Source organism: Rhinatrema bivittatum, chromosome 2, assembly GCF_901001135.1.
Source record: "Rhinatrema bivittatum chromosome 2, aRhiBiv1.1, whole genome shotgun sequence".
In the NCBI taxonomy this organism is placed as follows: Eukaryota; Metazoa; Chordata; class Amphibia; order Gymnophiona; family Rhinatrematidae; genus Rhinatrema; species Rhinatrema bivittatum.
Genome location: NC_042616.1, coordinates 239,189,216 through 239,201,928, shown reverse-complemented (window position 1 = coordinate 239,201,928; position 12,713 = coordinate 239,189,216). Strand labels below are relative to the sequence as shown.

Below are 12,713 nucleotides of genomic sequence, written 5' to 3'. Positions count from 1 at the left end.
TGGACTAAGAATTGAGCAATATGCATATTGCTCAATCACTTAGAACAGCAGAGGGCGGAAAAGGGAAGAGAAAAAAAGCCAACTTGCACAGAATGGTGGCATGGTTGTGTCACTCTCTCAAAAGAGGAGGAAAGGTCATAATAAGTACATAGTGACCGAGAAAACTAATTGGCCCATCCAATCTTTCCCAGGTGCCAGCCATAAAGTGTGACTGCTTATAAGATCTCTCTCCTTATTCAGGACAGTTTTGGTCTTATTTGTACTGCAATGCCAAAAAAAAAAAAACACCTAGCAAGAACAGTACCAAAATAACCCAAAACCAATTTTTATTTCTAAATAAACTACAACACAGAAATATCAGACAAAAATCCTTGAAATGTTTTTTTTTTTTACTTAATCTCTATACCCACCCATCTAAAACGACTTACTTGCATTTATGCTCGTTCTAAAAAGCATCACAATGAATTCCACCGTTTTGCTATGCTAATCAAAGTCAACCAACATTAAAGAATGGCAAGTGGTACGTTCTCAGATATAATCAAGGGGAGGTGGCAGGTTTCTTAGGATAAGTTGCAAATTGACTTAGCCATACTCAGAGCCTCCAGCATTCTGTGGCAACTTAAGAGTAGATTCTGTGACAAGAGTTAGAAAGTTCTATACCAAGTCTGCAGCAATTTGCATACATCTGCATTCCTTTGCATATTAAATAATGACAATTTTATTTTATATTATAAGAATAATGTAGTTTTGCAATCTTACTTGTATGTCTGAATAATTTGCCATTATTTTGAGTGGCAACAATGGATCTCAGGTATTGGTGTGGGGGATCTGCAGAGGCACAGAGGTGGGGGATGAAAGGCAGAGTGAATGAAGGAGAAGAGCGGATCAAGGACTGGCGACGGGGAAGAGGAAGGAGATGAGGCAGGATCAGGGAAAGGAGGTGCCAGGATTGAGGGAAGAGATGGAGATAAAGGAAAGGAGAACCTGGATTAGAGAGGGTGAGTTATTCCTCCCCAAGCTCCAGTCTTGCTCTACTTTCCAATGCCTCCTACTCCCCCCTCCAGACCTCTTTTTCTCCTTTCCTTTCCTTGGACCTCGCTTCTCACTCCCTCAATCCCATGTGCACTCTCTCTCTCATACACACTTGCCAAGCACAATTCCCTCATAAAATACCCAATGCTGATCACCATTGCAAATCATGTCTCTCTCACACATATACTCCCCCAAGCAACTATACCCTTTCAACCGTCTCCCAGCCAATTCCCTCTCTCTCCGATTCTCCCATCTCACACCACAGCCACTGATCTATGCTGGCGAAAGGATATTTATGGTGCCTCAGGCGTTATCTTCCTCTTCTGCTGCTAGGAGCTGTAGTCACGCTTTGAATTGTGAGGGATACTGTGATGCAACAGGAGTTTTAACTGTAAATATCATTTGTCTGGCATGTAAAATTCCCTTTAAGATTATATTTTCTAGTGGTTTTGAGCTGTACAGTAGGTGGCAGCTGAACAATGCAGTATTCCGGAGTCAATGGTGTGAATCCCAGAGTCAGAACAAGGTGCTGAGATCATTCTGATGTGAATTCATTAATGTTTCATTTCAATTGCTAGCTAGAACTGGATGAAAGAGAGTTGTTGGCTGACAGGACAGACATAGGAAAATTAGTTTCTAAGATAGTCTGAGCTCTGTAGCCCATTGTTAATAAACAACAACCAGGAATAGAGTCAGTGATCAGTGTCCGAGCTAATCTCATCAGGACTGTCACAGATGACTACAGAAAAGTGCAGAGTTTAGCTCTGCAAATAAGTTCAGTTAAACCAGTGTTACTGTGAAATTCCTTTTCTTCCTCCCTACCTGTTGTAATGCAGTTTTATGTCAAATATTTTATATTCACAATTCTGCCTTTTGAATAATAAGCTTTATAGTTTACTAGCATTGTGTTTGTGACTGATTAATATCTCAGGTGAATCTCAGAGCAAACCCAGTGTTTTTTGAATTGTGGTCTAAGTATTTTTCCAGGAACTAAGAGTCCCCAGTTTTGTGGAGTTGCAGTACCCCCAGAAAATCCTCCAGGAGTAGCTTGTGGGCAGGGCACTTGCCCAGAGGCAAGCAGAAACGCAGATGGCATATGCAGGTGCAGCTGCAAGCAAGGCCTGCACAATACTTGCTGGGACTAAATGGCCAAGGGGTTAATCTCTGATGGGTATTAGGGGTTGTGCAAGGGTATTAAGTGACAAGATACCATAATGTGAGTCAAAGTGTGATTCTTACAGCCCTCGGTGGCAAAGGACTATCACTATCCTCCTTTTCTTACTGACTGACTGGCAACAATAGGTGATAGTGTGATGTGAGGAAGAGAAGCTCCTGGTTCCCATGATTCTGCAGGGGCCTGGCAATTTGTGCAAATTTTGCGGCCTTTGACACATTGATCCAGAATTGAAGGATAACAGGGTCCCTGACTATATTTTTCAGCAAAGGACAAAAATAAGAACTAGCGATCTCCTGCAAGGAATCAAATTTATACAACTGACAGCAGATATTCTTAGAACAGTAGTTTGCAGTAAAAGCAAGAAAGGGCGATGACAAGAATTATAGCAGGGTAGGTGGTCAAGCTCATATGGCTGATAAGAAATGTCCTTAGCTAGAACACTATAAGCAGGGGCAACCAGACAGACTGATGGGTCAAATGGTTCTTAACTGACAACATCTACCATGTTACAATGGTCTAAGAACATACGTGAATAATTATACAATGTATACCTGTATCTAATTTCATAAATGTTTATTTCTTTTATTACAAACATATAATTAAAAAACATTTATATAATACTATTCACTCATACCACATTCATTCCAATAACAATACAATACAATAATACCTATTGCACATATCCCTATAATATTAAAATACAAAATTCATACATTTTTATTTGCTCTTCAATAATTTTTCTTATTATGTGCCAACATATTCTTGTGGATACTAATCTGTTATGTAAAAATCTTTCCTATGGCTAAATTTATTTGATTTCTCTTACATATATCTCTTGTGGCTGACCCTGTTATACAAAAGTTCCCAACCAGAATTTTTTCCTTGATTATCAAGTAAAAAATTATTGAAGAGCAAATAAAAATGTTCCAACGTGGACGCCATCGAGCCCAGGACCAGTAAGTAATCCCAAACTTTCGGCACCTGTAGACGAAGCAGACGCACTATCTGTCCCTGAATCTTGTTCACCCTGTCATCTGTGAGAAACATTCTGCTCCGCTGGGTGTCGAAACAGGCTCCCAAATATTCGAGAGAACGGGAAGGGACCAGATGATTCTTCTGTACATTTATGACCCAGCCCAGAGATTCCAGGATTGACCGAACTGGTCCAAATACAGATCCCTGAGGCACTCCACTCTTTTTCCATTGAGAAAATTGATCATTTAATCCTACTCTCTGTTTCCTGTCTTTTTAACCAGTTTGTAATTCCCGAAAGGACATCACCTCCTACCCCATGACTTTTTAGTTTTCTTAGAAGTCTCTCATGAGGGACTTTGTCAATTACCTTCTGAAAATCCAAATGTACTACATCAACAGGTTCACCTTTATCCACATGTTTATTAACCTGGTGGGCCAATACATCATGTGTCGATGTGCTGGGTGCATCTTGGTGGGACTATTTTTTTTGTATAAATATCTTTATTGGCATAATTACATCAAAACAAATAAGTAAACATAATATTGCCAGTTTTCCACATACTCCAAATATATCCCAACAAAATGCTCCCACTTGCTATAAAGTAAATTGCACGACCATACCCCCTTCCCCTCCTGTACCCAATCGTCCCACAAACTCAACTATATTACCAGTCTCTATATGCTAGTCTTATATGGCACACATTATATAATCCTTCCATACTTGGCACAAAACATGGAATATCACACATGAAACTCAATTTACATGTTTCTTATTTCCAGAGAGAACAGATATACTAGTATTAGTGATTCCCTCCTTTAAATTTCTTTCTGATATCCTCTGGCAACTCTTTTAAAAATGGGCCCCCACACTTTAATAAAAGAGTAAGTGGATTTCCGAGACTGCAACAGCTGGGACCTATAAGAACATAAGAACATAAGAAAATGCCATACTGGGTCAGACCAAGGGTCCATCAAGCCCAGCATCCTGTTTCCAACAGTGGCCAATCCAGGCCATAAGAACCTGGCAAGTACCCAAAAACTAAGTCTATTCCATGTAACCATTGCTAATGGCAGTGGCTATTCTCTAAGTGAACTTAATAGCAGGTAATGGACTTCTCCTCCAAGAACTTATCCAATCCTTTTTTAAACACAGCTATATTAACTGCACTAACCACATCCTCCGGCAACAAATTCCAGAGTCTAATTGTGCGTTGAGTAAAAAAGAACTTTCTCAGATTAGTTTTAAATGTGCCCCATGCTAACTTCATGGAGTGCCCCCTAGTCTTTCTACTATCCGAAAGAGTAAATAACCGATTCACATCTACCCGTTCTAGACCTCTCATGATTTTAAACACCTCTATCATATCCCCCCTCAGTCGTCTCTTCTCCAAGCTGAAAAGTCCTAACCTCTTTAGTTTTTCCTCATAGGAGAGTTGTTCCATTCCCCTTATCATTTTGGTAGCCCTTCTCTGTACCTTCTCCATCGCAATTATATCTTTTTTGAGATGCGGCGACCAGAATTGTACACATTATTCAAGGTGCGGTCTCACCATGGAGCGATACAGAGGCATTATGACATTTTCCGTTTTATTCACCATTCCCTTTCTAATAATTCCCAACATTCTGTTTGCTTTTTTGACTGCCGCAGCACACTGTACCGACGATTTCAATGTGTTATCCACTATGACACCTAGATCTCTTTCTTGGGTTGTAGCACCTAATATGGAACCCAACATTGTGTAATTATAGCATGGGTTATTTTTCCCTATATGCATCACCTTGCACTTATCCACATTAACTTTCATCTGCCATTTGGAAGCCCAATTTTCCAGTCTCACAAGGTCTTCCTGCAATTTATCACAATCTGCTTGTGATTTAACTACTCTGAACAATTTTGTGTCATCTGCAAATTTGATTATCTCACTCGTCGTATTTCTTTCCAGATCATTTATAAATATATTGAAAAGTAAGGGTCCCAATACAGATCCCTGAGGCACTCCACTGTCCACTCCCTTCCACTGAGAAAATTGCCCATTTAATCCTACTCTCTGTTTCCTGTCTTTTAGCCAGTTTGCAATCCACGAAAGGACATCGCCACCTATCCCATGACTTTTTACTTTTCCTAGAAGCCTCTCATGAGGAACTTTGTCAAACGCCTTCTGAAAATCCAAGTATACTATATCTACCGGTTCACCTTTATCCACATGTTTATTAACTCCTTCAAAAAAGTGAAGCAGATTTGTGAGGCAAGACTTGCCCTGGGTAAAGCCATGCTGACTTTGTTCCATTAAATCATGTCTTTCTATATGTTCTGTGATTTTGATCCATCTTAAGTAGGGCCGCCATTTCTGAATGTCAAAACGCCATTGTCGGTGGGTCTGCAGAAATCCATTTCATAAACAGGCATTTCTTAGCTATCACATTATTTTGGGAATCTGCAAAGGCGATTTTGCTTGGTGGGACTCTTTTTGCATCTTATGCGTTGTAGAAAGTTTTGATAGTTTGATGTCTTTGACGCAATTCCAGAAGGATGGGACTTTGGACCACCGTCATCATGTCTTTTTTCTTTTTGGCCAGCACCGGCACAGATTGCATTGATTGGGTCAATGTATGCTGATATTTTGCCTTCAGTGGCATTTTCACCGATTTCAAGGAGAGTGCCTATTGTTAGCAGATCTGGATCCCTTTAGTGCAATGACACACTAGATGACTTACTTCCGGAGGAAGGTGGACCTGAGGTCTTTTGACACTGAGGTCTTTTGACACTGATCTGCTGGAGTGTAGTTCTTGAATCTTAGCTGCCATTGACTGCTATGAGCATGGGGACATCCTCCCAAATGCTTCACAGATTGATCATGCTCTGGGCTGAGACAATGGTGGCAGCATTCGTAGGTGTCTAGGACAGATATGAATTGTCTGCAGGCACGGGTCTTGAATCCACCTATGTCTTCTGTATTTTTTTTTTCAGAAAAAGTAGCACTGAAAAGTGCTGTTGTAGATTTGTTGTGGGGTTTTTTTTGTTTGTTTTTTTAAGTAAACCAAGTTCTGAGGAGAAATGAGAAAGAGACTAAAATCCATCCATGCAAATTTCAGACAAAAAGAGACTGAGCAGACTCTGGCCAACGCCCATGTGGAAACTCTCACACGTGCTCAGTAGAGCGTAAAAGTTCTACCAGCTTTGAGAGATAGCTCTGTTCAGTGCCACCTGATGATGTCATGTCTAATTCAGTCCTGCTTATCAATGAAAAATACATGCACTCCTACCTTGCTTTGGATACTTATCATAAAGATTGAGTATTTTATGTGGTTTTGCTAGTAAATGTTTCAATGCTGTGCTCTCACTTGATTACTAGCACACAGAAAAACATTTGGCTAGTGTATTAGTGACAAGAACAGATTTGTGCAAGATATTTTGATGGAAGCATAGGATAAGTGTCTGATTTAGCCTCTTATGTGAGAGAATAAACCACAGAGAAGCCAGCAGGGATTTGTGAACTCTGTGATGGGAAATACAGCATGCAGATGCAGGCTGTTTGACTCAGATAAGTGTGATATTGAGCCCACAGCCTAGACAGAAAGCAGGTGACAGTTTGTGTAACAGAAAATGAGGTGACAGTTTGTGTAACAGAAAATGAGCGCATGGCACAGTCTGTGTGACAGAAAATGAGCGCATGGCCACAGTCTGTGTGACAGAAACTGGGCTCATTTATAGTACTCAGACTGTCCAAAACTGGCAAACAGATACTCAGGTAGCTGGCAATTTGGTACAGCCAGTGCACAAACCCTGATTCCTCCTTTCCAAACCACTGTACTCACAGCGCTATGTCTTCCCACAGACTGACCCACGAAGAACACTGCTGTCTTGCTGAAGACCAAGGTTTCAGGAAAGTGTTATTGTATATACTTGTAAATATTATTGCTTTGCTGATATATATTTTCATTATATATTCTCATCATATTAGTAGTAGTGTTATAGTAGTAGTAGTAGTAGTGTTATACCTATACTGTATTGCATAAGCAAAGCTAAGAGAAGTTGCTAAGCGTGCGCAGAAAAAAAATCTTTGTAGCCTTACACGAGTGTCTCAGCACCATTTCGTGACAGCTAGTTGCAGCTTTGTTTATTAAGGTCAAGTCTTTTGACCCGCCTCATAAGACATGAACTCCACATCTTACCCTTTTAATTGCTTAACAATCGCAGGAACTCCCAGAAAAGTGGGCACATGTTTCTATATCATTCACCTTTGCTACAGAGGTGACAATTTTATAATACCAAAACTTCCTGCCTTAAAGTGAATCACATCTAATCCTATCTGAAAACAAAAAGAAGAGAAATACTGAGACACACTGGTTTTAAAATGTTTCTTACCGGAGTCAGGAATTTGTATGTGAGATGTGCATTTTCTGCTAGAACATCTGCGGCAAGATCAAAATACTAAAGAGAAAAGTATGAACAATTAGATTCTTCAAACTATTTATTGTGTGTCTTTCATCTATGTGTAATTTGAAAGAGCCACATAACTTCAATCTAGTCACATTTTGAAATGTCAACATTTTAGCAATATAGAGATCTATTTTCAGCAGCTTGGTTGATTAGCCAAATAAATATATCCTGCTGAATATACCCGGCTTTCTTAAAGTTAGCTGGCTATGTCTAACCAGCTAACTTTAGGACAGCCTTACAGCCCGACCAGAGTTAGCTGTAAGGCTGTCTGCCTGGAAATGCCTCCTGCCCACCTTCGGAACATCTCCAACTCTCAATATAGCTGGGTAGCCATTTAGATTGATAAATGTTCAGTTATCTGTCTAAATGGCTTTTGAATATCGACCTCATAATGTCTTTAGATCAAATATACTAGGATGATTTCCCATAGGGAACCTAAGAATCAAGACCAAAACAAACTTTCAAACAGATACCCTTCCCTCGGACAATCTCCCAAATCTTGTAATCTAATCAGCTATATCTGTGAACCCTCAATTATCTGTTCTACCTTATATATTTAAAAGAATGTCCATGGTCCTATAAACCAAAGGTCTACCTGACACAGAAACACTACAATCCCTGCCAACTCCCTTGCAGGCCATTACTGTCTTTACTTGCCCAGCTATACTTTATACTGCAATACTATGTATTCATTGCATTCCAACCTGTTATCTGCAATTCTAATCTGTTATGTGTCTACTGTAACTTCTAAACCTAATTTTATTGTAACATGCTTTGAATTCCTTGGCTGGAAACGTCTGATATAAATAAACAATGATCACAGAAAGCAGAGTTGCTTACTCTAACAGATGTTCTCTGAGAACAGCAGGATATCAGTCCTCACACATGGATGACATCATCCAATGGAGCCCGGCATGGAAAACTTATGTCAAAGTTTCTAGAATTTTGACTGAGCCTCAGTGAGCATGCTCATGCATATACTATAACATTAATCCACATGGGGTCCCCTCAGTCTTATATTATAGAATTAATAGAATAATAAATACAAATAATGAGAAAATCCATGTAGTAGAAACCGAACTCCACAGGCTGGTGGGTGGGTTTCATGAGGGCCGAGATCCTGCTGTCCTCAGAGAACACCTGTTACACATAAGCAACTCTGCTTTCTTGGAGGACAAGCAAGATGGCAGTTCTCACACATGGGTGAATCCCTAGCTACGGGTTGCCCCCCAACAAAACAGCAAACAAGTTCCAATGGGCACAACAATAATCACTTTTATTGGTAACATAGGGGCACAGCCTAAAAAGAAAGAATGGGCCCTAGGTGGGAAAAGAGTTGGGCTCTACACCTCAAACAAATTCTGAAAGATAGATTGGCCAAACCTACTGTTGCGTTGGCCATCCCTATCCAGACAGTAATGTGATCTGAATGAGTGGATTGAATGCCACGCCACAGCACAGTAGATCTCCTGCACAAGAAATGCTTGAAAGTGGGCCACAGACGCTGCCATAGCTCGAACAGAATGAGCTTTGACATGGCCCCCCAAGATGCAGTCCCTACTGGGCATAACAGAAGGAAATGTAGTCTGCTAGCCAATTTGAGCAAACCTGCTAGCAACAGCGATCCCCAACTTGCTCTTATCAAAAGAAACAAAAAGTTGGGTGGAGTGTCTTATGGGCTTCTGCCCACGCCAGACAGAGAACTATGGCTCTTTTGCAGTCCAAACTGTGCAGGACCTTGGTACGCATGGGGCCTGAGAAAAAATGTTGGCAGAACTATGGACTCTTTAAGATGGAAGTCTGACAACACCTTAGGCAGGAAATTAGGGTACGAAGAAACTAAGTATAAGATGGATAAGTCATTAAGCCCTGGAGCCCGCTGACCCTCGATGCTGAAGTGACCGCCACCAAAAATATGATCTTCCAGGTCAGGTACTTCAGGTCACAGCAGTGCAGTGGCTCAAAGGGAGTTTTCATCAGCTGTACCAATACCACATTGAGGTCCCCAGACACAGTGGAAGTCCTTAGGGAAGACTTCAACTGAAGCAGCCCTGTATGAAACGTACAACTATAGGTTGTACAGAGATGAGCTTACCATCTCTACACTATGATTTTATGCGCCAATCACACTCAGATGAACCCTAATGGAGTTGGTCTTCAAACTAGCTTCCGATACGCGTAGAAGGTAGTCAAGCAGATTTTGTGGGGAGCAGGAGAAGGGATCTAGGGCCTTGTCCTCACACCACCCAGAAAATCTCCTCCATTTCAGTTCATAGGACTTTCTAGTGGAAGACTTTCTGGAAGCCATTAGGACCAGAGACACATCTTCCAAGAGATCAAGTGGTTGTAATATCAACCTCTCAACATCCAGGCTGTGATAGAGTCTTCAGGTTGGGATGGCAAAACCTGCCTCGATCATGGGTGATGAGGCCTGGGGAACTCTCCAGCCTTATTGATTTCCAGATGGACATCTCCCATAGGAGTGGAAACCAAACCTGTCTCAGTCAAAGTGGGACTATAAGGATCATAGTCTCTTGGTCCTCACAAAGCTTCAAGAGAATCTTTGTTCTCACTGGAGCTGGAGAATACGCATACAGAAGACCCCTTACCCCAGTGACGGGTGAAGGTATCTGAGGCTGGGTTCCCACGTGTCCTGCATAGGGAACAGAACTGAGGAACATTCCTGTTCCAAGGCACTGCAAAGAAATCCACGACCATGCTTCCCCAGAGCTGGAAGATCTGATTAGTGACCCTTTGGTCCAAAAACCATTCATGGGATCTGAAGGCGCAACTCAGTATGTCTGCTATTACATTCTCCATTCTGGTCAGATACATGGCCCTGACCATCATCCCATGGGAGAGAGCTCGTGACCAGATCTGGACCACTTCTTAACACCGGAGATATGATCCCGTATCGCTGCTTGTTAACAAACCACATTGCTACTTGACCGTCTGTATCAACACAATTTTGTTGAACAGCTGATCTCCGCAAGCACACAATGCCTACCGGATTGCCAGAGCTCCAGGAAATTGATTTGGCAGAGACATTCCTGGGCAGACATAATCCTTGGGTGCTGAGTCCTTCTACATGACCTCTAAAGCCCAGGGTGGACGCATCTGTGGTAAGGACAATTTGGGTAAGAGGACTTTGGAAGGACAACCCCCTTTCCAGATTCGACTCCGATATGATCCTGGAGGTCCTGAGTGGCTTGTCGCCACTACAACCTTAAAGTCCATTAGACTTTTTGCATGTGCAGACATGCCAAGGGAGTGATGTGTACTGTAGTGGCCATGGCCCAACAGACTCAACTTGTGCCATGCTAATGCCTGCTGACTGTTGAATTCTCTCCATGATGGTTATCAGGTTGATGGCCTATTGCCGGGGCAGGAAGGCCTTGGCCTGAGCCATGTCTAGCAGGCCTCAAATAAAGTCCAATTATGGTGATGGGCTGAGATGGAACTTGAAGTAGTTGACAATGAACCCTAGTAACACCAGAACCTAGATGGTCATGAGAATGGACTTCTTGGCCCCCCACCCAAGAATTGTTCTTGACCAGTCAATTGTCCAGATATGGGAAAACAAAATCCCAGTCTATGAAGGTATGCTGCTATCACGGCTAGGCATTTCGTGAAGAGATGTGGGGCGGATGCAAGTCCAAATGACAGAACGCGGTACTGGAGGTGCTAGTTTCCCACCACGAACCTGAGATACGTCTGGTGAACTGGGAAGATCTCGATGTGAGTGTAGGCGTCTTTTAGATCAAAGGAGCATAGCCAGTACCCTTTTTGCAAGAAGGGGGTTCAGGGTGCCAAAGAAAACCATCTTGAACTTCTCCATTTTGATTAACTTGTTCATAAGCCTTAGGTCTAGGATGTCCCCCTATTTTCTTTGGTATCAGGAAGTACTAGCAGTAAAATCTCTGCCCTCTTTACCCTGGAGGGAGGAGAGCTCTACTACTAGTACCTCCAGAATGGGCTCCATTGGGGGGGGGGAATGGTGGGGCACACAATAGGTTTAATTTGTACCCATCACAAATGATGGAAAAAACCCTCAGGTTCGAGGTTACACTGGATCACCGATTCACAAAAACAATGTAGCCTTCCCCCAACCGACAGGTCCATCACTCCTGGTATGGGTGACCTGCCTATGACCCCTGCGATCCAGTCAAAATTCTGTTTCTGGAGTTGACTGAAGCACTGGATGGGGCCCTGGGGCCGTCTGTTGCCTGGGATGGCTTCAAGGGCCTCGGTGGTGTTAATGGGAGTGAGGGAGCGAAGGATAGTACCTCTTCAGGTGGAAGAAGGACTTCCTGGGACCAAACTTCGATGGCCTCCTGGCTAAGGAGGATGGATCCTGAGCGGTAGTGGATCTGGGCCACCGAGTCCTTCATCTTATCTCCAAAGAGATTCTCTCCTGTACATGGCATGTCAACAAGTTGTGCTCCTGCACCTCCGGTTGGAGATCCGAGGCCCTCAGCCATGCGAGTCTGTGGACGACAATTCCTGCTGCACAGACCCTCAATGCCATTTTGAAAACATTGTAGGTCAAATGGACCCTGTGTTTTCTGCACTCCAGACCCTTATGCAACTGGAGGGAGTCTTGTAGCTGCTGAGGCAGTTGCTTGGCAACCTCTTGCACCAGCTTCAGGATATCACGCATATACTAGCTCACGTAGAGGTAATGAGCATAGCACCCTGGAACACCTTTTTCCTAAGAGCATCTGATACTTCGCTGGGGGTGCTGAAGAATAGGTCCAAGAGTGCTTGGCCTTTGACAACTACTGATTGGTGGGGGCAGCTGATGCTTGTCGAATTCAAGAGCCTTTTGTTAACAGGAGGCACTGTGAGGGGTGTTCTCACATTCTCATCAGTAACTCCACAAGAATCTTGTGCACTGGGGCTGACAAGATCTTATTGGCAGGCTCCACATACTGGAGAACATCTAGCCTGGTATCCCCCTTGTCTGCAACTGAAATGGGATGGCCTCTGCTATCACCTGGACAAATCCTGAGGAGAGGACCTCTGGAAGAGACTTCCTTCAATTGTCTAGAGGAGATGGTTCTGAGGAGAGACCATCTGATGCATCAT

The 12,713-nt window shown here is 42.6% G+C and overlaps 1 protein-coding gene across 2 annotated transcripts in view; it reads right to left on the bottom strand.

Moving 5' to 3' along the window:
* The window catches only part of LOC115084432 (tetratricopeptide repeat protein 30A), a 156,824-nt gene that overhangs the window by 81,501 nt on the left and 62,610 nt on the right, over positions 1 to 12,713 (bottom strand). For both annotated transcript variants that reach the window (XM_029589320.1, XM_029589321.1), the window contains exon 10: positions 7,551 to 7,616. In XM_029589320.1, the coding sequence (XP_029445180.1) occupies positions 7,551 to 7,616 (66 nt within the window). The remainder of the gene's footprint in view (positions 1 to 7,550; positions 7,617 to 12,713) is intronic.